Source organism: Pelophylax lessonae, assembly GCF_965119305.1.
Source record: "Pelophylax lessonae genome assembly, chromosome: 13".
In the NCBI taxonomy this organism is placed as follows: domain Eukaryota; kingdom Metazoa; phylum Chordata; class Amphibia; order Anura; family Ranidae; genus Pelophylax; species Pelophylax lessonae.
The window spans coordinates 3,470,986-3,495,590 of record NC_138780.1 but is presented as its reverse complement, the minus strand read 5'-3'; the positions used below and the strand labels follow the sequence as shown (position 1 = coordinate 3,495,590).

Genomic DNA, 24,605 nt, shown 5'->3' with positions numbered 1-24,605 from the left:
ACAGAGAGAGGGGACCGACCGCCGTAGGGGCCGAGAGAGGGGACGGGCCACTGTGGGGACAGAGAGAGGGGACCGGCCGCCGTAGGGGCCGAGAGAGGGGACAGGCCACCGTGGGGACCCAGAGAGGGGACGGGCCACCGTGGGGGCCGAGAGAGGGGACGGGCCACCGTGGGGGCCGAGAGAGGGGAGGCGCCACCGTGGGGACAGAGAGAGGGGACCGGCCGCCGTAGGGGCTGAGAGAGGGGACGGCCCACCGTAGGGACAGAGAGAGGGGACGGCCCACCGTAGGGACAGAGAGAGGGGACGGGCCACCGTAGTGACCGAGAGAGGGGAGGGGACGGGCCACCGTGGGGACCCAGAGAGGGGACGGGCCACCGTAGGGACAGAGAGAGGGGACTAGCGGCTGATCACATGACCCCTGGGTGAGCAGTGATTGGTCCTCTCTGTGGTTCTCCGGCTTCATCCTCATTTTCCTTAACACCCCAACGTAGACAGCTCACCCTACAATGTGACCCACCTCTCCCCCCACCAGGAGGCCGGCTGGAAGAGGTAATCCCACTCACAATGCACTGCACAGGGGAACTCCGCCCCAACGTCACACGGGGGACGGATATGACGCCATATACATTATATATAGGGGACGGGTATGACACCATATACATTATATATAGGGGACGGGTATGACGACATATACATTAGATATAGGGGACGGGTATGACACCATATACATTATATATAGGGGACGGGTATGACACCATATACATTATATAGGGGACGGGTATGACACCATATACATTATATATAGGGGACGGGTATGACACCATATACATTAGATATAGGGGACGGGTATGACACCATATACATTATATATAGGGGATGGATATGACACCATATACATTATATATAGGGGACGGGTATGACGCCATATACATTAGATATAGGGGACGGGTATGACACCATATACATTATATATAGGGGACGGGTATGACACCATATACATTATATAGGGGACGGGTATGACACCATATACATTATATATAGGGGACGGGTATGACACCATATACATTAGATATAGGGGACGGGTGTGACACATATACATTAGATATAGGGGACGGGTATGACACCATATACATTATATATAGGGGACGGGTATGACACCATATACATTATATATAGGGGACGGGTATGACACCATATACATTATATATAGGGGACGGGTATGACGACATATACATTAGATATAGGGGACGGGTATGACACCATATACATTATATATAGGGGACGGGTATGACACCATATACATTATATATAGGGGACGGGTATGACACCATATACATTAGATATAGGGGACGGGTATGACACCATATACATTATATATATATATATATATATATATATATATATATATATATATATATATATATATAGGGGACGGGTATGACACCATATACATTAGATATAGGGGACGGGTGTGACACCATATACATTATATATAGGGGATGGGTATGACACCATATACATTATATATAAGGGACGGGTATGACACCATATACATTATATATAGGTGACAGTATGACACCATATACATTATATATATAGGGGACGGGTATGACACCATATACATTATATATAGGTGACAGTATGACACCATATACATTATATATAGGTGACAGTATGACACCATATACATTATATATAGGGGACGGATATGACACCATATACATTATATATATATAGGGGACGGGTATGACACCATATACATTATATATAGGGGATGGGTATGACACCATATACATTATATATAAGGGACGGGTATGACACCATATACATTATATAGGGGACAGTATGACACCATATACATTATATATAGGGGATGGGTATGACACCATATACATTATATATAGGGGACGGGTATTTAACAGTATACAGAGGATGGAGATGACAGTATACAGTATATACAGAGGATGGAGATGACACAGTATACAGTATATACAGAGGATGGAGATGACAGTATATACAGAGGATGGAGATGACAGTATATAGAGGATGGAGATGACAGTATACAGAGGATGGAGATGACAGTATATATAGAGGATGGAGATGACAGTATATATAGAGGATGGAGATGACAGTATATAGAGGATGGAGATGACAGTATACAGTATATACAGAGGATGGAGATGACAGTATATAGAGGATGGAGATGACAGTATATAGAGGATGGAGATGACAGTATACAGAGGATGGAGATGACAGTATACAGAGGATGGAGATGACAGTATATATAGAGGATGGAGATGACAGTATATATAGAGGATGGAGATGACAGTATATATAGAGGATGGAGATGACAGTATATATAGAGGATGGAGATGACAGTATACAGTATATACAGAGGATGGAGATGACAGTATACAGTATATACAGGGGATGGAGATGACAGTATATATAGAGGATGGAGATGACAGTATATACAGAGGATGGAGATGACAGTATACAGAGGATGGAGATGACAGTATACAGAGGATGGAGATGACAGTATATAGAGGATGGAGATGACAGTATATATAGAGGATGGAGATGACAGTATATATAGAGGATGGAGATGACAGTATATACAGAGGATGGAGATGACAGTATATATAGAGGATGGAGATGACAGTATATATAGAGGATGGAGATGACAGTATATATAGAGGATGGAGATGACAGTATATACAGAGGATGGAGATGACAGTATATACAGAGGATGGAGATGACAGTATATATAGAGGATGGAGATGACAGTATATATAGAGGATGGAGATGACAGTATATACAGAGGATGGAGATGACAGTATATATAGAGGATGGAGATGACAGTATATATAGAGGATGGAGATGACAGTATATATAGAGAATGGAGATGACAGTATATATAGAGGATGGAGATGACAGTATATATAGAGGATGGAGATGACAGTATATACAGAGGATGGAGATGACAGTATATACAGAGGATGGAGATGACAGTATATACAGAGGATGGAGATGACAGTATATACAGAGGATGGAGATGACAGTATATATAGAGGATGGAGATGACAGTATATATAGAGGATGGAGATGACAGTATATATAGAGGATGGAGATGACAGTATATACAGAGGATGGAGATGACAGTATACAGTATATACAGAGGATGGAGATGACAGTATATACAGAGGATGGAGATGACAGTATACAGTATATACAGAGGATGGAGATGACACAGTATACAGTATATACAGAGGATGGAGATGACAGTATATACAGAGGATGGAGATGACAGTATATATAGAGAATGGAGATGACAGTATATATAGAGAATGGAGATGACAGTATATATAGAGGATGGAGATGACAGTATATACAGAGGATGGAGATGACAGTATATATAGAGAATGGAGATGACAGTATATATAGAGGATGGAGATGACAGTATATACAGAGGATGGAGATGACAGTATATATAGAGGATGGAGATGACAGTATATATAGAGGATGGAGATGACAGTATATACAGAGGATGGAGATGACAGTATATATAGAGGATGGAGATGACAGTATATATAGAGGATGGAGATGACAGTATATATAGAGGATGGAGATGACAGTATATACAGAGGATGGAGATGACAGTATATATAGAGGATGGAGATGACAGTATATATAGAGGATGGAGATGACAGTATATACAGAGGATGGAGATGACAGTATATACAGAGGATGGAGATGACAGTATATACAGAGGATGGAGATGACAGTATATACAGAGGATGGAGATGACAGTATATACAGAGGATGGAGATGACAGTATATATAGAGGATGGAGATGACAGTATACAGTATATACAGAGGATGGAGATGACAGTATACAGTATATACAGGGGATGGAGATGACAGTATATATAGAGGATGGAGATGACAGTATATATAGAGGATGGAGATGACAGTATATATAGAGGATGGAGATGACAGTATATACAGAGGATGGAGATGACAGTATATACAGAGGATGGAGATGACAGTATATATAGAGGATGGAGATGACAGTATATATAGAGGATGGAGATGACAGTATATATAGAGGATGGAGATGACAGTATATATAGAGGATGGAGATGACAGTATATATAGAGGATGGAGATGACAGTATATATAGAGGATGGAGATGACAGTATACAGTATATACAGAGGATGGAGATGACAGTATATACAGAGGATGGAGATGACAGTATATATAGAGAATGGAGATGACAGTATACAGTATATATAGAGGATGGAGATGACAGTATATATAGAGGATGGAGATGACAGTATATATAGAGGATGGAGATGACAGTATATACAGAGGATGGAGATGACAGTATATATAGAGGATGGAGATGACAGTATATATAGAGAATGGAGATGACAGTATATACAGAGGATGGAGATGACAGTATATATAGAGGATGGAGATGACAGTATATACAGAGGATGGAGATGACAGTATACAGTATATACAGAGGATGGAGATGACAGTATATACAGAGGATGGAGATGACAGTATACATAGAGGATGGAGATGACAGTATATATAGAGGATGGAGATGACAGTATACAGTATATACAGAGGATGGAGATGACACAGTATACAGTATATACAGAGGATGGAGATGACAGTATATACAGAGGATGGAGATGACAGTATATAGAGGATGGAGATGACAGTATATAGAGGATGGAGATGACAGTATATAGAGGATGGAGATGACAGTATACAGTATATACAGAGGATGGAGATGACAGTATATAGAGGATGGAGATGACAGTATATAGAGGATGGAGATGACAGTATACAGAGGATGGAGATGACAGTATACAGAGGATGGAGATGACAGTATATATAGAGGATGGAGATGACAGTATATATAGAGGATGGAGATGACAGTATATATAGAGGATGGAGATGACAGTATATATAGAGGATGGAGATGACAGTATACAGTATATACAGAGGATGGAGATGACAGTATACAGTATATACAGAGGATGGAGATGACAGTATACAGTATATACAGAGGATGGAGATGACAGTATATATAGAGAATGGAGATGACAGTATATATAGAGGATGGAGATGACAGTATATATAGAGGATGGAGATGACAGTATATACAGAGGATGGAGATGACAGTATATATAGAGGATGGAGATGACAGTATATATAGAGGATGGAGATGACAGTATATATAGAGGATGGAGATGACAGTATATATAGAGGATGGAGATGACAGTATATACAGAGGATGGAGATGACAGTATATACAGAGGATGGAGATGACAGTATATACAGAGGATGGAGATGACAGTATATACAGAGGATGGAGATGACAGTATATACAGAGGATGGAGATGACAGTATATATAGAGGATGGAGATGACAGTATATATAGAGGATGGAGATGACAGTATATACAGAGGATGGAGATGACAGTATACAGTATATACAGAGGATGGAGATGACAGTATATACAGAGGATGGAGATGACAGTATACAGTATATACAGAGGATGGAGATGACACAGTATACAGTATATACAGAGGATGGAGATGACAGTATATACAGAGGATGGAGATGACAGTATATATAGAGAATGGAGATGACAGTATATATAGAGAATGGAGATGACAGTATATATAGAGGATGGAGATGACAGTATATACAGAGGATGGAGATGACAGTATATATAGAGAATGGAGATGACAGTATATATAGAGGATGGAGATGACAGTATATACAGAGGATGGAGATGACAGTATATATAGAGGATGGAGATGACAGTATATATAGAGGATGGAGATGACAGTATATACAGAGGATGGAGATGACAGTATATATAGAGGATGGAGATGACAGTATATATAGAGGATGGAGATGACAGTATATATAGAGGATGGAGATGACAGTATATACAGAGGATGGAGATGACAGTATATATAGAGGATGGAGATGACAGTATATATAGAGGATGGAGATGACAGTATATACAGAGGATGGAGATGACAGTATATATAGAGGATGGAGATGACAGTATATATAGAGGATGGAGATGACAGTATATACAGAGGATGGAGATGACAGTATATATAGAGGATGGAGATGACAGTATACAGTATATATAGAGGATGGAGATGACAGTATATATAGAGGATGGAGATGACAGTATATATAGAGGATGGAGATGACAGTATATACAGAGGATGGAGATGACAGTATACAGTATATACAGGGGATGGAGATGACAGTATATATAGAGGATGGAGATGACAGTATACAGTATATATAGAGGATGGAGATGACAGTATATATAGAGGATGGAGATGACAGTATATATAGAGGATGGAGATGACAGTATATATAGAGGATGGAGATGACAGTATACAGTATATATAGAGGATGGAGATGACAGTATATATAGAGGATGGAGATGACAGTATATATAGAGGATGGAGATGACAGTATATATAGAGGATGGAGATGACAGTATATATAGAGGATGGAGATGACAGTATATATAGAGGATGGAGATGACAGTATATACAGAGGATGGAGATGACAGTATATACAGAGGATGGAGATGACAGTATATATAGAGGATGGAGATGACAGTATACAGTATATACAGAGGATGGAGATGACAGTATATATAGAGGATGGAGATGACAGTATATATAGAGGATGGAGATGACAGTATATATAGAGGATGGAGATGACAGTATACAGTATATACAGAGGATGGAGATGACAGTATATACAGAGGATGGAGATGACAGTATATATAGAGAATGGAGATGACAGTATACAGTATATATAGAGGATGGAGATGACAGTATATATAGAGGATGGAGATGACAGTATATATAGAGGATGGAGATGACAGTATATATAGAGGATGGAGATGACAGTATATACAGAGGATGGAGATGACAGTATATACAGAGGATGGAGATGACAGTATATATAGAGGATGGAGATGACAGTATATATAGAGGATGGAGATGACAGTATATATAGAGGATGGAGATGACAGTATATACAGAGGATGGAGATGACAGTATATATAGAGGATGGAGATGACAGTATACAGAGGATGGAGATGACAGTATATATAGAGGATGGAGATGACAGTATATATAGAGAATGGAGATGACAGTATATACAGAGGATGGAGATGACAGTATATATAGAGGATGGAGATGACAGTATATACAGAGGATGGAGATGACAGTATACAGTATATACAGAGGATGGAGATGACAGTATATACAGAGGATGGAGATGACAGTATATATAGAGGATGGAGATGACAGTATATATAGAGGATGGAGATGACAGTATACAGTATATATAGAGGATGGAGATGACAGTATACAGTATATACAGAGGATGGAGATGACAGAATACATACGATGCGATGTGATCTTCTGGAGGCTTCCAGTGCGTCTGTTACCTTCCAGTGACAGTTACAGGAAGCCACTCCCACTACTGCTTGTTGGGCGGGTCAGTGGCCAACCAACCAGCATTTCGTTGGATGGACCAGAGCTGCCTGAACTTCACACTAAAGGGGGGGGGGCAGGGTCATCCCATTATAGAAGGCCCCCGGGGGGGGGGAGGGTCATCCCATTATAGAAGGCCAAGGGGGAGCTTCCTCATAAAATCCCCCATCAAAGTGACCACAGACAGTTCCTCCACTACAAGCTGAGACCCCCAACCAGACCCTCTCCATATCTGATAACCTCCTGCTATACAGTATCTGACAAAAGTAAGTACACCCCTCACATCTTTTCATGTGACAACACTGAAGAAATGAGACTTTGCTACAATGTAAAGTAGTGAGTGTACAGCTTGTATAACAGTGTAAATTTACTGTCCCCTCAAAATAACTCAACACACAGCCATTAATGTCTAAACCACTGGCAACAAAAGTCAGTACACCCCTAAGTGACAATCTCCAAATTGGGCCCAATTAGCCATTTTCCCTCCCCCGGTGTGATGTGACTCGTTAGTGTTACAAGGTCTCAGGTGTGAATGGGGGGCAGGTGTGTTACATTTGGTGTTATCGCTCTCACTCTCTCATACTGGTCACTGGAAGTTCAACATGGCACCTCATGGCAAAGACCTCTCTGAGGATCTGAAAAAAAGAATTGTTGCTCTACATAAAGATGGCCTAGGCTATAAGAAGATTGCCAAGACCCTGAAACTGAGCTGCAGCACGGTGGCCAAGACCATACAGCGGTATAACAGGACAGATTCCACTCAGAAGAGGCCTCACCATGGTCCACCAAAGGGGTTGAGTGCCGTGCTCAGCGTCATATCCAGAGGTTGTCTTTGGGAAATAGATGTATGAGTGCTGCCAGCATTGCTGCAGAGGATGAAGGGGTGGGGGAGGGGTCAGCCTGTCAGTGTTCAGACCATACGCCACACACTGCATCAAATTGGTCTGCATGGCTGTCATCCCAGAAGGAAGCCTCTTCTAAAGATGATGGACAAGAAAGCCGGCAAACAGTTTGCTGAAGACAAGCAGACTAAGGACATGGATTACTGGAACCATCTCCTGTGCTCTGATGAGACCAAGATAAACTTATTTGGTGTCAGATGGTGTCAGGCGTGTGTGGCGGCAACCAGGTGAGGAGTACAAAGACAAGTGTGTCTTCCTACAGTCAGGCATGGTGGTGGGAGTGTCATGGTCTGGGGCTGCCGGCACTGGGGAGCTACAGATCATTGAGGGAACCATGAATGCCAACATGTACTGTGACATACTGAAGCAGAGCATGATCCCCTCCCTTCAGAGACTGGGGGGCAGGGCAATATTCCAACATAACCACCCCAAACACCTCCAAGATGACCACTGCCTTGCTAAAGAAGCTGAGGGTAAAGGTGATGGACTGGCCAAGCGTCTCCAGACCTAAACCCTATTGAGCATCTGTGGGGATCCTCAAACAGAAGGTGGAGGAGGGGAAGGTCTCTAACATCCACCAGCTCTGTGATGTCATCATGGAGGAGGGGAAGAGGACTCCAGTGACAACCTGTGAAGCTCTGGTGAACTCCATGCCCAAGAGGGTGAAGGCAGTGCTGGAAAATAATGGCGGCCACACAAAATATTGACACTTTGGGCCCAATTTGGACATTGTCACTTAGGGGTGTACTGACTTTTGTTGCCAGTGGTTTAGACATTAATGGCTGTGTGTTGAGTTATTTTGAGGGGACAGTAAATTTACACTGTTATACAAGCTGTACACTCACTACTTTACATTGTAGCAAAGTCTCATTTCTTCAGTGTTGTCACATGGGAGGGGTGTACTTACTTTTGTGAGATACTGTAGAAGTCCTTTGCGCACTCCGCCGGGGGGGGGGGGGGGGGAGGGAGCAGGGTGTGGGTGTCCCCGGGGATCATTGTGATAGAATGTCCTGAATGTTGTAAGTGTGGCGGGGACACCAGCCTCAGATTAACCACTTAATGACCAGGGAAAGTCTATATTGTGTGCATCCCAGACTCCTCTCTCTTCGATCTCCCCCGTCTCTCTCTCTATCTCTCCCTCTCTTTCACTCTCTTCCTTTTCCCCCTTTCTCTCCTCCCCTTCTCTCTCTCTCCCCCCCCCCTCCCCTCTCTTCCCCCCTCTCTCTCCTCCCCCCTCTCTCTCCTCCCCCCTCTCTCTCTTCCCCCCCCCCCCTCTCTCCTCCCCCCTCTCTCTCCTCCCCCCTCTCTCTCCTCCCCCCTCTCTCTCCTCCCCCCTCTCTCTCCTCCCCCCTCTCTCTCCTCCCCCCTCTCTCTCCTCCCCCCTCTCTCTCCTCCCCCCTCTCTCTCCTCTCTTCCCCCCTCTCTCTCCTCTCCTCCCCCCCCCTCTCCTCTCCTCCCCCTCTCTCTCCTCCCCCTCTCTCTCCTCCCCCTCTCTCTCCTCCCCCTCTCTCTCCTCCCCCTCTCTCTCCTCCCCCTCTCTCTCCTCCCCCTCTCTCTCCCCCCTGTCTCCCCCCCCTCTCTCTCCCCCCTCTCCCCTCTCCTCTCTCCTCCCCCCTCTCTCTCTCTCTCTCTCTCTCCCCCCCCCCTCTCTCTCTTCCCCCCCCCCCGTCTCTCTCTCTCTTCTTCTATTGTGGGGTCACTGGTTAGATTGTGGGATCACCGCAGTGGTGGTGCTGTTGGGGGGGGTTGTATATCACGTAGGTGTCGGTTGGTTGGGGGGTGTTGCGGGGGGGAGGGGTTGTATATCACATAGTTGGCGGTTGGTTTGGGGGTGTTGCGGGGGGGGAGGGTGGGGGGGTTGTATATCACATAGGTGCCGGTTGGTTGGGGGTGTTGCGGGGGGGGGGGTTGTATATCACGTAGGTGTCGGTTGGTTGGGGGGTGTTGCGGGGGGGGTTGTATATCACATAGGTGTCGGTTGGTTGGGGGTGTTGCGGGGGGGGGGGGTTGTATATCACATAGGTGTCGGTTGGTTGGGGGTGTTGCGGCGGGGGTTGTATATCACATAGGTGTCGGTTGGTTGGGGGTGTTGCGGGGGGGGGTTGTATATCACATAGGTGTCGGTTGGTTGGGGGGTGTTGCGGGGGGGGTTGGGGGGGTTGTATATCACATAGGTGTCGGTTGGTTGGGGGGTGTTGCGGGGGGGGTTGGGGGGGTTGTATATCACATAGGTGTCGGTTGGTTGGGGGGTGTTGCGGGGGGGGGGGGGGTTGTATATCACATAGGTGTCGGTTGGTTGGGGGGTGTTGCGGGGGGGGGGGGGGTTGTATATCACGTAGGTGTCGGTTGGTTGGGGGGTGTTGCGGGGGGCCCTCTGGTAATAACGTTGTTTTTTATTATTAAGGAACGTACCCTGGGGCTCCCACCCCTCGGACAACGCACAGCTCTTTAGGCTGCCGAGCGCTCTGAGCAGGTGACGCTTCTCCTCCGTCTGTCGCTGCCTCTCTCTCTCTCTGCCCCGCCCCTTGCCGCTTTTCAGATGCTGTCTTCGGGGGGGACAGGGGGTGGCGGTTTTGGGGGGGGCGGGGGGATTCCTTTTGCTTTGTAGCGGTGTGAGTCAGGTGACTGCTCTGTGCGTGACTTGTGTGTTTGTTCCTGCCACTGTGTCCCCTGCAGCCACTTCCAGCTTCGCCCTGTCCTCTGCCTGCTTGTGTCCATCCTGCTACCGTCCTGACCGAACTCTGCACTGTCCCCTCCTCCCCCAATCAGAACCAACTCCGACTCCGCCCTGCACACCAGCGTGATGAACCCCAGCGCCCAAGAGACGTACCCACCGGGGCCACCAGGGGTCCAAACCCCCACCAGGAGGAGCGGTAGGTGCACCCTATGATCGGCGTTTGCTGTCTTGTGTTACAATTAAGAGCATTGCATGGCAGGACTGTGAGAGAGATTTCCCCGCACTTCCTATTCCAGATACCTAACAGGAAGTGAGCCCAATCTCCCCACAGTGAGAGCAGGAAGTGAGCCCGATCTCCCCACAGCGAGAGCAGGAAGTGAGCCCGATCTCCCCACAGTGAGAGCAGGAAGTGAGCCCGATCTCCCCACAGCGAGAGCAGGAAGTGAGCAAGATCTCCCCACAGTGAGAGCAGGAAGTGAGCAAGATCTCCCCACAGTGAGAGCAGGAAGTGAGCCCGATCTCCCCACAGTGAGAGCAGGAAGTGAGCCCGATCTTCCCACAGTGAGAGCAGGATGTGAGCCCGATCTCCCCACAGTGAGAGCAGGAAGTGAGCCCGATCTCCCCACAGTGAGAGCAGGAAGTGAGCCCGATCTTCCCACAGTGAGAGCAGGATGTGAGCCCGATCTCCCCACAGTGAGAGCAGGAAGTGAGCCCGATCTTCCCACAGTGAGAGCAGGATGTGAGCCCGATCTCCCCACAGTGAGAGCAGGATGTGAGCCCGATCTTCCCACAGCGAGAGCAGGATGTGAGCCCGATCTTCCCACAGTGAGAGCAGGATGTGAGCCCGATCTTCCCACAGTGAGAGCAGGATGTGAGCCCGATCTTCCCACAGTGAGAGCAGGAAGTGAGCATGATCTCCCCACAGTTAAGGAAATCCCTTCCGAGGCAGAGCAGGTGACCCCAATGAAAGATTTCCCCTCAATTCCTGTGAAGAAAATCCCTTCTTAGGACAGATGTCCCCATTGGAAAATTCTGCTCACTTCCTGTGCTGGATGCACAACAGGAAGTGAGTACAATCTTCCTACAGTGAGGGCAAATCCCTTCCTAATCAGAGCTGGTAACCCCATTTTAAGATTTCCCCTCACTTTTTGTATCAGAATACACAACAGGAAGTGAGTACAATCTTCCTACAGAGAAGAATATACTGCATGTCCCATTGAAAGATTTCCCCTCACTTCCTGTATCTGATACAGAACAGGAAGTGAGTACAATCTTCCCACAGTGAGAGCAGGAAGTGAGGGAAAATCTCCTATATATCCTTCTATTGTGTAAGAGAGATTTCTCCTCGCTTCCTCTCCCAAATACCTAACAGGAAATGAGCAATCTCCCCTCAGTGAGAACAGGAAGTGAGGGAAAATCTTCTCTTATACATCCTTCTGCTATGTAAGGGAGATTTCCCCTCCATTCCTGTCCCAAATACCGAACACTTCCTGTACACGATACACAACAGGAATCTCCCCAAAGTGCGAGGCACTCTCTTCTTAGAGCTGGTGAGCCTTTTAAAAGATTTCCCTTCACTTCCTGTATCTAATACACAACAGGAAGTGAGTACAAGCTTCCTACAGTGAGAGGAAATCTCTTCTTAGAGCTGGTGACCCCATTGAACGATTTCCCCTCACTTCCTGTATCAGAATACAGAACAGGAAGTGAGTACAATCTTCCTGCAGTGAGGGAAACCCTCGTTGTATGATCTGTCAGAGCGCCCCCTGCAGGTACAGAGCCTCCAATCTTTACTCTCTGATTTGTCTGCAGCCTTCCCGTTCCCGGTTCCGGCCATAGAGGAGTCGCAGTCGGACGGGGGACACCTGCTGAAGCCCTTTGATTCCAGGAAGGTCAGTTTAGAGGGCGGGGGAGGGGGAGTCATGTTTTATAAGGTAGACCTCCGTCTCCGATATGTCGCTGACCTACGCCTGTCTCCTCTTCCCTGACAGCCCCCCGCCTCCTCCGGACGCCCCAAGTCTTGTGAAGTTCCCGGAATCAAGTGAGTAACGCCGGCTGGGAGGGGCGGATCTCAGCAGACCACCTGACCATCCCCCCTCCCCCCCAATGTGACCTCCCGCTTCTCTCCCGCAGCATCTACCCGTCGGCGGATCAGCCCCCCAGCAACCCTCCGGTGAACTCCCTACTAAACACGGGCGGCTCCCTACCAGACCTGACCAATCTGCACTTCCCCTCCCCCCTGCACACCCCGCTGGACCCAGAGGAGTCGGGATTCAGCAGCCTGAGCGGGGGGAGCAGCACCGGGAATCTCGCCAGCACCATGACCCACCTGGGGATCAGCCGCAGCGGCCTGCCCCCCACCTTCGATTCTACAGGTATAAGGGGCTCCCACCATCCCTACTGCCTTTCTAGCAACAAGATGGGCGGGATCACTACGGAGTGGGAGGGGTCTGTCTAAACTATGGAGCGGGAGGGGTCTGTCTAAACTGAGGAGCGGGAGGAGTCAGTCTAGTCTGAGGAGCGGGAGGAGCTGCAGACTGAGGAGTGGGAGGGGTCGGTCCAGGCTACGGAGTGGGAGGGGTCGGTCTAAACTATGGAGTGGGAGGGGTCGGTCCAAGCTACGGAGTGGAAAGGTAGGTCCAGACTAAGGAGCAGGAGGGGTCGGTCAAAACTCTTGAGTGGGAGGGGGTACCACATTGGAGGAATGCCTCTTGGGCGGAGCCTGGAACTCCTCTTATTTAACCTCTCAGTGTCTTTCCATCTTTTCCAGGTTTCTCCTCAGACCTCCAGTCCTCCCTGAGCCGCCAGTCCCTGCAGTCCTCCCTGAGTAACCCCAACCTCCAGGCTTCCCTGCGGAACTCCTCTCTGCAGACGTCCTTCAGCAACCCGTCCCTGCAGTCCTCGCTCAGCAGCCAATCACTGCCGTCTTCTCTCAGCAACCAGTCGCTGTCCCCCTCCACCAGCAGCCACAGCTTGACCTCGGCCTACAGCACGCCTTCCTCGCCCTCCTCCTCCTCCTCTTCTTCCTTCCCACCTTTGGCGTCCGCCTCTCTGAACTCCTCCCCCCACCGCCGGGTGCCACTCAGCCCACTGACGCTGCCTATGGCTGGGGACGGAAGGAGGCCGCACCAGAAGCAGTTCTCTCCCACCATGTCCCCGACGCTGACCTCCATCACTCAGGTAACGTCGCACATCATTGGGTTACTTATTTCTGGGGGAAGAATGAAGGAATCCTACAAACACGGGGACATAGTGGAACTAACAGGGGCCATACAGAGAACAGGAGGGGCCCAAATAACCCCTTATCTTCTAGTATTCCAGCCCCGAAGTCACCTCCCACTCCTCCCATATTTCACCATTGGCATCTTGGTGTGATGTACAGCTTCACTGACCAATAGTGAGCTTGGGGTTTTGGGGCTCCCAGCTCATACCCTCAAAAGCATATCAGTGGCCTAACCCCCCCTCCCACTCTTTTATGCAATGTGGTTTCCAGAACAGAAGGTTGTAGTTCCGGTGTCCACCATTGGGTGTCTCCTTGATTACTGGGAGCTGGTGGCACACACGGGAGCCGATCGCCGCCATTCACAACAGCTGCTACTGTAGTCTCTCCTCTCAGTAGCTGGGCTCAGTCCAGTAAATCATTCTCAGTTTAAAGAATGTGGAGGAGAAGGCACAGGGCTGCAGGATTAGATAGGAGGGCTGCAGAATGACATGGGGAGGTGGCTTCAGTATTGGCTGTAACTCCTCCATAAGTTGGGCTTCAGCCTGGTGAGTAGCTGCAGAATGAATAAGGGGGGGGTGGCTTCAGTATTGGCTGTAACTTTTCCATAAATTGGGCATTAGCCTGGGAAGGAGCTGCAGAAAGAAGAGGGGGAGGTGGCTTCAGTATTGGCTGTAACTCCTCCATAAGTTGGGCTTCAGCCTGGGGATGAGCGACAGAATGAATAAGGGGGGGTGTGGCTTTCGGAATGGCTGTAACTCTTCCATAAATTGGGCTTTAGCCTAGGGAGGAGCTAGAGAAAAGACATTTTGGATTTAATTGTGAACCACTGCACAGATCTTAACGGGAGATCTGTGCTATGTGCATTGGGTCCCCAGGGGGATTTCAACATTGATTTGTCAACTCTGGGCAAAACGTCTTCTTCGAGGGCCAATAGGGAAGCTCGAGAAGGGAGAGGCAATATTCAACTCTTATAGGAAATCCCAGATACCATTCTCTTTTCCTTTTAATATAACAGAATAGTTTTTTGTGTTTATTGATCCTATCGGCTGCTGGTCGTAAAACTGCTTTCCGGTGTATGGTGAGTTCTTCCTTAATGTTTTGTTTTCACCCCGCAGGGAGTTCCCCTGGACACCAGCAAGATGTCCACCGACCAGAGGCTGCCCCCGTACCACTTCAGTCACCCGAACCTGCTGCACCAGCCCGCCCAGCAGATGTCTCAGTCCCAGCAGCCTTTGCACCAGTCCCCTCAGCCAATGGCTAACTCCCACCAGTCCCCCCAAGGAATGGGAAACTCCCAGCAACACTTTCAGCAGCACCCCCAGGGAATGGGCAACTCCCAGCAGCAGCACCCCCAGGGAATGGGCAACTCCCAGCAGCAGCACCCCCAGGGAATGGGCAACTCCCAGCAGCAGCACCCCCAGGGAATGGGCAACTCCCAGCAGCAGCAGCACCAGGGAATGGGCAACTCCCAGCAGCAGCAGCACCAGGGAATGGGCAACTCCCAGCAGCAGCACCCCCAGGGAATGGGCAACTCCCAGCAGCAGCACCCCCAGGGAATGGGAAACTCCCAGCAGCAGCACCCCCAAGGAATGGGCAACTCACAGCAGCACCAGGGAATGGGCAACTCCCAGCAGCAGCAGCACCAGGGAATGGGCAACTCCCAGCAGCAGCAGCACCAGGGAATGGGCAACTCCCAGCAGCAGCAGCACCAGGGAATGGGCAACTCCCAGCAGCAGCACCCCCAGGGAATGGGAAACTCCCAGCAGCAGCACCCCCAGGGAATGGGCAACTCCCAGCAGCAGCACCCCCAAGGAATGGGCAACTCACAGCAGCACCAGGGAATGGGCAACTCCCATCAGCAGCAGCACCAGGGAATGGGCAACTCCCAGCAGCAGCAGCACCAGGGAATGGGCAACTCCCAGCAGCAGCAGCACCAGGGAATGGGCAACTCCCAGCAGCAGCACCCCCAGGGAATGGGCAACTCCCAGCAGCAGCACCCCCAGGGAATGGGCAACTCCCAGCAGCAGCACCAGGGAATGGGCAACTCCCAGCAGCACTTGCAGCAGCACCACCAGGGAATTGCCAACTCCCAGCAGCACCCCCAGGGAATTGGCAACTCCCAACAGCACTTGCAGCAGCAACCCCAGGGAATGGGCAACTCCCAGCAGCAACCCCAGGAATTGGGCAACTCACAGCAGCACTCCCAGGGAATGGGCAACATCCAACAGCACTTGCAGCAGCACACCCAGGGAATGGGTAACTCCCAACAGCACTTGCACCAGAACCACCAGGGAATGAGCAATTCCCAGCAGCACTTGCGCCAGTCCCCGCAGGCGATGCCCCAGTCTTACCATCAGTCACAGAATCCTCTGAACCACACACACCCATCCATGACCCAACAGTCCAAGGAGTCCGCCGTGGACACTTCCCAGAAGGCTTTGCAGCAGCAGACTTCCTTCAAGGACTTTTTTGGGCTTCAGTCTGACTTTCAGAACTTTTCCTATCAGCAGAATTCTGGGAGTTTCCAGTACCAGCCCTTCCTTGGGGATTATGTGAGTATCTGGGTGTGAGATTTTTTTTTGGGGGGGGGGCGTGGCCTCATTGCATATCCTAATGGTGGCCATCTTGTTCTCTTCTTTCTCAGCAGTCTTTGCTCAGCACCCTGTTTGACGAGTGTGATCTCCCGCTTCCCACCCAGCGGTCCCAGCAGGTACGGCAGATGTTTGGTTGTCTGGAAGGTGGGAGGGGGGAATCCCGGTGCTCCCCCCCCCTTTGGAGCCTGTAGGCCTAGCACTGGGAAAGACCCTTGTCACGTGGGGGTGAAAGCTTACACAAGGCTGACTTCTTCCTCCTCCCAGTCATCATTCAGGGCTGCAATTGGCTAAGGTCTGACCAGTGCACCCTAAGAGGACGGTCCCCCCCCCCCCCAAAGCCGGGGGGTGTCTGGTCAGAAGGCAAAGGAGAGGAAAGTAATGGGGTGTGTGGGAGGTACAGAATGCAGGTAGTGGGGAGTGCTGGGGGGGGGGGGGGGTTAGGGAAGCTGTACAAGGCCCCATGATTTCAGTCTATAATAAAGGGGGAGGAGCTGAGAATAAACGCCCAATAAACTCTCATGTGGTTTCTTTGCATATCAGTTTGAGCAATGTATCATGACGGAGAACGGACGGCTGAGCCTGACGGGGGATTATCCGCACAGCGGGGGCGGGGCCTGTAACTCTCCGCCTTGCAAGAAACAGAACAGCGGCAACTGCTTCCGACACGACCCCATCCCCAACATTATCCTTACCGGTATGTATGACCCCCCCCCATCCCCAACATTATCCTTACCGGTATGTATGACCCTCACCCCCCCCCCCAAATCCCCAACAACATCATCTCTACGGGTATGTGTAACCCCCCAATCCCCAACATTATCCTTACCGGTATGTATGACCCCCCCCATCCCCAACATTCTCCTTACCGGTATGTATGACCCTCACCCCCCCCCCCAAATCCCCAACAACATCATCTCTACGGGTATGTGTAACCCCCCCATCCCCAACATTATCCTTACCGGTATGTATGACCCCCATCCTCAACATTATCCTTACAGGTATGTATGACCCCCCATCCCCAACATTATCCTTACCGATATGTATGACACCCCCCCCGTAACGGAACCGCCAACCCACACTGTGTTTGTGGTCTTCCATCAGTATACGGCTTCCTTGCAGTCATGAACATATATACCAGATTTTCCCAGCCGCCCTCATACAAAGCTAGCCAACAACTTAGCTTGTACTGGAGTCACACAGAATTTGTAGACAGCATGGACCTCCAACTCCTGATCATATTGCCACACACAGCTCAGGGGTTGCCTGACTACATTATCGTATGCAGATGAAATTGTATACAGAAACCTGAACTAATTATCTAGCCATCTGGACAGAACAATGTGAGGTCATTAACATTTAACAATGGGACAGGCAGACTTAACACAATCCATATCCCACCTCAAGACAGACAATAGGACAAGACTGCCAATGACAGTCTCTCTGTCTCCTACATTGAAGTACATGGAATACACATCTACATATTGCTATGATTATTTAGGAGTCAGACTTCATGGCAACAGGTTATAGGTCTCACAGTGTAAAGTAGGATTAAATCTTCATATTTCTCCAGAGATCTTGCTGACAAATATTACTGTCTCACTTGAAGCAATCCAACCGCTTGCCACCAATGTAATGGAACCTCTACCCAAACTGTACTTGTGGTCTTCCGTCAGTATACGGCTTCCTTGCAGTCATGAACATATATACCAGATTTTCCCAGCCGCCCCTATACAAAGCTAGCCAACAACCTAGCTTGTACTGGAATCACTCTTTATTGAACAGTCACACAGAATTTATATACAGCATGAACCCCCACTCCTGATCATATTACCACACACAGGTCAGGGGGTGCCTGATTACATTATCATATGCAGATGAAATTGCATACAGGAACAGAATTAACCTGAACTAATTATCTAGCCATCTGGACAGAACAATGTGAGGTCATTAACATTTAACAATGGGACAGGCAGACTTAACACAATCCATATCCCACCTCAAGACAGACTATAGGACAAGACTGCCAATGACAGTATGTCCGTCTCCTACATTGAAGTACATGGAATACACATCTAGGAGTCAGACTTCATGGTAACAGGCTATAGGTCTCACAGTGTAAAGTGGGATTAAATCTTCATATTTCGTGAGAGATAGTGCTGACAAATATTGAAGCAATCCAAACCATTAGGTATCAGTCTTTCACTCCCAGTGACGGTGACCCCCCCCCCCCATCCCCAACATCATCCTTACTGGTACGTATGACCCCCCCCCCCCATCCCCAACATCATCCTTACTGGTACGTATGACCCCCCATCCCCAACATCATCCTTACTGGTACGTATGACCCCCCCCCATCCCCAACATCATTCTTACTGGTACGTATAACCCCCCCCCATCCCCAACATCATCCTTACTGGTACGTATGACCCCCCCCATCCCCAACATAATTTTTACTGGTACGTATAACCCCCCCCCATCCCCAACATCATCCTTACTGGTACGTATGACCCCCCCCATCCCCAGCATCATCCTTACTGGTACGTCTGACCCTCCCCAACATCATCCTTACTGGTACGTCTGACCCTCCCCAACATCATCCTTACTGGTACGTATGACCCTCCCCAACATCATTCTTACTGGTATGTATGACCCCCCCCCCCATCCCCAACATCATCCTTACTGATACGTATGACCCCCCCCATCCCCAACATCATCCTTACTGGTACGTATGACCCTCCCCAACATCATCCTTACTGGTACGTATGACCCTCCCCAACATCATCCTTACTGGTACGTATGACCCCCCCCCATCCCCAACATCATCCTTACTGGTACGTCTGACCCTCCCCAACATCATCCTTACTGGTACGTCTGACCCTCCCCAACATCATCCTTACTGGTACGTATGACCCTCCCCAACATCATTCTTACTGGTATGTGTGACCCCCCCCCCCCCCAACATCATCCTTACTGGTACGTATGACCCCCCCCCCCCCATCCCCAACATCATCCTTACTGGTACGTCTGACCCTCCCCAACATCATCCTTACTGGTACGTCTGACCCTCCCCAACATCATCCTTACTGGTACGTATGACCCTCCCCAACATCATCCTTACTGGTACGTATGACCCCCCCCCCCCCATCCCCAACATCATCCTCACTGGTACGTCTGACCCTCCCCATCCCCAACATCATTCTTACTGGTACGTATGACCCTCCCCAACATCATTCTTACTGGTACGTATGACCCCCCCCCCATCCCCAACAATATCCTTACTGGTACGTATGACCCCCCCCCATCCCCAACATCATCCTCACTGGTACGTATGACCCTCCCCAACATCATTCTTACTGGTACGTATGACCCCCCCCCCATCCCCAACAATATCCTTACTGGTACGTATGACCCCCCATCCCCAACAATATCCTCACTGGTACGTATGACCCTCCCCAACATCATTCTTACTGGTACGTATGACCCTCCCCAACATCATTCTTACTGGTACGTATGACCCCCCCCCCCCCCATCCCCAACAATATCCTTACTGGTACGTATGACCCCCCCATCCCCAACAATATCCTTACTGGTATGTACTCCCACCACCCCCCCCATCCCCAATATCATCCTCACCGGTACATACCCCCCCCCCCCTCCCCAACATCATCTAAAGGATTCTTTAGGCAGGCCGTCTTACTACACCTAAGCACTGAATTCTGATTGGTTAATGTTGTGATGTAAATAATCAATGGTCTATTTTTCTTTCCCCTCCCAGCAGTGGACTCCCCTCCCCCCGGCTTCTCCAAGGAGATCACCACAGCGCTGTCCTCCGTCCCCGGCTTCGAAGGGGACCCCTCGCTGGGATTGGAGGACGACCTGAACATCGAGCCGCTCACACTGGACGGACTGAACATGCTGAGCGACCCGTACGCCCCGCTGACCGACCCGCTGGTGGAGGACTCCTTCCGCTCCGATCGCCTACAGTGACCGTCAGCCACTCACACTGATCCATAACGGTTCTGGGCGGAGCCTGATGGCCGGACGATTGAAGGTCCCTGATATAGAGGGGTCATGTGACACCAGCACTGCCACAGCCAGGGACCAGAGGACCGCCCTCGTCACTTGGCTCCACCCACCGCAGGGAATCCTGCAGCCGAACTTGAACACAACCTGTAAAATATTGTCAATAGATTTTTATTTTATTATTCTAAAGAAGAGAAAATCTATTTACTAAATTTATAAAAATATATTTTATTACTTCCGCGGTCGGGAAGAGCGATCGAGGACAATCCGGCAAAAAATCTATTCAGTTTTGGATGGAGGGGGAAGGGTGGACATTTATTTTAGCTTTTTTCTGACTGTGACCCCCATTGGGGAGATTCATCCTCACTTCCTGTCCCTGTGACACCCATACAGGAAATGAGGAGAGTGGTTGTCACCTTTACAGAAAGTGGGGGGAGTAGTTGTCACCTGTATGAAAGTTAGGATTTGCAGTTGTTCTTACCTTTACAGGAAATAGGGGGAGGGGGAGTGGTCCTTATCGGTACAGGAAATGGGGGAGTGGTCCTTATCAGTACAGGAAATGGGAAGGGGGAGTGGTCCTTATTGGTACAGGAAATGGGGGGGAGTGGTCCTTATCTGTACAGGAAATGGGAGGGGGTGGTCCTTATCTGTACAGGAAATGGGGGGAGTGGTCCTTATCTGTAAGGGGAATGGGGGGGAGTGGTTCCCATCTGTACAGGAAATGGGGGGGGGGTGGTTCTCATCTGTACAGGAAATGGGGGGGGGGGGTTCTCATCTGTACAGGAAATGGGGGGGGGGGATGGTTCTCATCTGTACAGGAAATGGGGGAGTGGTTCTTATCTGTACAGGAAATGGGGGGGGGGGAATGGTCCTCATCTGTACAGGAAATGGAGGGTAGTGGTTGTCACTTGTACAGGAAATGGAGGGTAGTGGTTGTCACTCGTACAGGAAATGGAGGGTAGTGGTTGTCACTTGTACAGGAAATGAGGGGAAGTGGTTGTCACTCGTACAGGAAATGGAGGGTAGTGGTTGTCACTTGTACAAGAAATGAGGGGTAGCGGTTGTCACTCATACAAGAAATGAGGGGTAGATGGCAGCTGTCCTCCATGCATGTCCTCCATGGGTGTCACCAAGACAGGAAGTCACAGGCAGCTGTAAAAACATTGTTAGATCCTTCTCTGTGTCCCCAATATAGAGATTTCTTATTACTTCCTGTCCTGACAGGAAGTGAGAGGAAATCTCTCCATTGGGGGGCACTGAGAACAGTAAGGCCTGACAGAGGCTTCCGAAAACTTCCCCCAATCCATCCAAAACAAAACAGTTTGCCCGCCATGTTTGCTCCACCCTGGTGGTGGTGAGGGGGGGGGGGCGGAGCTATAGAAGCTTTCATCCAACCAGCATGCACAGATCGTAGAGGGAACATTTACCCAAAGTGAGGGCAGAACTTTGGCTGGAGTTCCGCTTTAAGTGACTCTTTTCTGATCTATCCCTTTAAAGTGAACTGCAATCCGAGTGAGGCCCATCCCCCGCCTACCCCCCCCCCCCCCCTTACTCTAGCCCTGACCACACCCCAGCTTCCCACTAATACCCTACTGTGAGCTCCTGAGCCTAGAAAGCACGCCGTCTTATTGGTGTTCAGTCATGTGACCAAACCTAAGCGTGGGTGGGACTAGACTTAGGCCTGAGCCCCTCCTCCAGCTACAGAGCCCCACCCCCTCGGATCGACACCATCTCTGTGACCCTACAATGACAATAAAGCGGCCATCAATGATGGGGTGAATAATCCGTAACCCACCCCCCGAAGAAGGAAAACCCCCACTCTCTGCCGCTGGAGTGGATGTTGCAGGAGCAGAGCATGGACTGTAGGGGGCGATCCTCCCTGGGCCGGCCTTGTACAGACCCCACCCTTTCCTTTTTTTTTGTTACAATGTATAAATGTAAATATTTGTATCAAACGTTTCCTTTTTATATAATAAAAAAAATTTCCAATCTCCCGGAGCTCCGCCCATTATTGGTCGCTGTGTGAAGGAGGAGCTGAGTTGGCTGTTGGGGGCGGGGTTTCCCCTCACTTCCTGTTTTCATAACACCGTATAAGGCAAGGTGTCACCCGGGACAGGAAGTGAGTTGAAATCTCCTCCAGTATAAACTCCACTATCACTCAGTGGAGGAATAATCGATTGATGGGGGTTCTGTCTATTGGGGGATCACCCCCGCCCCCGATGTTATCTCTCACACACTGGCAGTAAGTCTGTGTTGCAGTTGGAGCTGGACGGGTTCAAGGCTGCACATAACAATAAAAAAGGTCCCTAATGTTGCCTTATAAAGGAGACCTCCGCCGAGCCCAATGTCCACCTATCGGCTTCCTACAATCAATGCCGATCCAACGCATTTGGGGAAAGCATGTGTCTAGTGAAGTCATTGGGAAAGCCAGTGGATCAGCATGACAGATGTGGGGGGAGGGAGGGGTCCCATGACCGATATTGGGAAAGGGGGGATCACATGATGTGGGGAAGGGGGATCCCATGACAGATGTGGGGGGAGGAAGGGGTCCCATGACAGATATGGGGAAAGGGGGGGGGGATCACATGATGTGGGGATCCCATGACAGATGTGGGTGGAGGGAGGGGTCCCATGACCGATATTGGGAAAGGGGGGATCACATGATGTGGGGAAGGGGGATCCCATGACAGATGTGGGGGGAGGAAGGGGTCCCATGACAGATATGGGGAAAGGGGGGGTGGGATCACATGATGTGGGGATCCCATGACAGATGTGGGTGGAGGGAGGGGTCCCATGACCGATATTGGGAAAGGGGGGATCACATGATGTGGGGAAGGGGGATCCCATGACAGATGTGGGGGGAGGAAGGGGTCCCCTGACAGATATGGGGAAAGGGGGGGGGATCACATGATGTGGGGATCCCATGACAGATGTGGGTGGAGGGAGGGGTCCCATGACCGATATGGGGAAAGAGGGGGGATCCCATGACAGATGTGGGGGGGAGGGAGGGGTCCCATGACAGATATGGGGAAAGGGGGGGGGGATCACATGATGTGGGGATCCCATGACAGATGTGGGGGAAGAGGGAATCCCATGATGTGGAGGAAGGGGGGATCCCATGACAGATGTGGCGGGGAAGGGAGGGATCCCATGACAGATGTAGGGGAAAGGAGGGATCCCATGATAGATGTGGCGGGGAAGGGAGGGATCCCATGACAGAAGTGGGGGATCCCATGACAGATGTGGGGGGAAGGGGGATCGCATGACAGATGTAGGGGAAAGGAGGGATCCCATTATAGATGTGGTGGAAGGGGGGATCCCATGACAGATGTGGGGGGAAGGAGGGATCCCATTATAGATGTGGGGGGAAGGGGGATCCCATGACAGATGTGGGGGGAACGGGGGATTCCATGCCAGATGTGGGGGGAGAGGGGATCCCATGCCAGATGTGGAGAGAGCGGAGATCCCATAACAGATGTGCAGGAGGGGGGATCCTATGATAAGATGGGGGGCTACCTTGACAGATATGGGGGAAGGGGGATCCCATGACAGATGTGGGAGAAATAGTGGATCCCAAGACAGATGGGGATCCCATGACATATGTGGGGGAAGGGGGGATCCCA

General features: G+C 49.6%; 1 protein-coding gene across 1 annotated transcript in view; it reads left to right on the top strand.

Moving 5' to 3' along the window:
* CRTC2 (CREB regulated transcription coactivator 2) overlaps window positions 1–21,235 on the top strand; it is a 29,889-nt gene extending 8,654 nt beyond the window's left edge. Inside the window, exons 4-15 of the mRNA XM_082275880.1 lie at window positions 482–549; window positions 10,870–10,938; window positions 11,235–11,338; window positions 12,955–13,034; window positions 13,134–13,183; window positions 13,276–13,517; window positions 13,913–14,322; window positions 15,481–15,710; window positions 16,362–16,917; window positions 17,010–17,075; window positions 17,500–17,653; window positions 20,735–21,235. Of these exons, the coding sequence (XP_082132006.1) occupies window positions 482–549; window positions 10,870–10,938; window positions 11,235–11,338; window positions 12,955–13,034; window positions 13,134–13,183; window positions 13,276–13,517; window positions 13,913–14,322; window positions 15,481–15,710; window positions 16,362–16,917; window positions 17,010–17,075; window positions 17,500–17,653; window positions 20,735–20,946 (2,241 nt within the window). The 3' untranslated portion in view covers window positions 20,947–21,235. The remainder of the gene's footprint in view (window positions 1–481; window positions 550–10,869; window positions 10,939–11,234; window positions 11,339–12,954; window positions 13,035–13,133; window positions 13,184–13,275; window positions 13,518–13,912; window positions 14,323–15,480; window positions 15,711–16,361; window positions 16,918–17,009; window positions 17,076–17,499; window positions 17,654–20,734) is intronic.
* The last annotated feature ends 3,370 nt before the right edge of the window (window positions 21,236–24,605 follow it).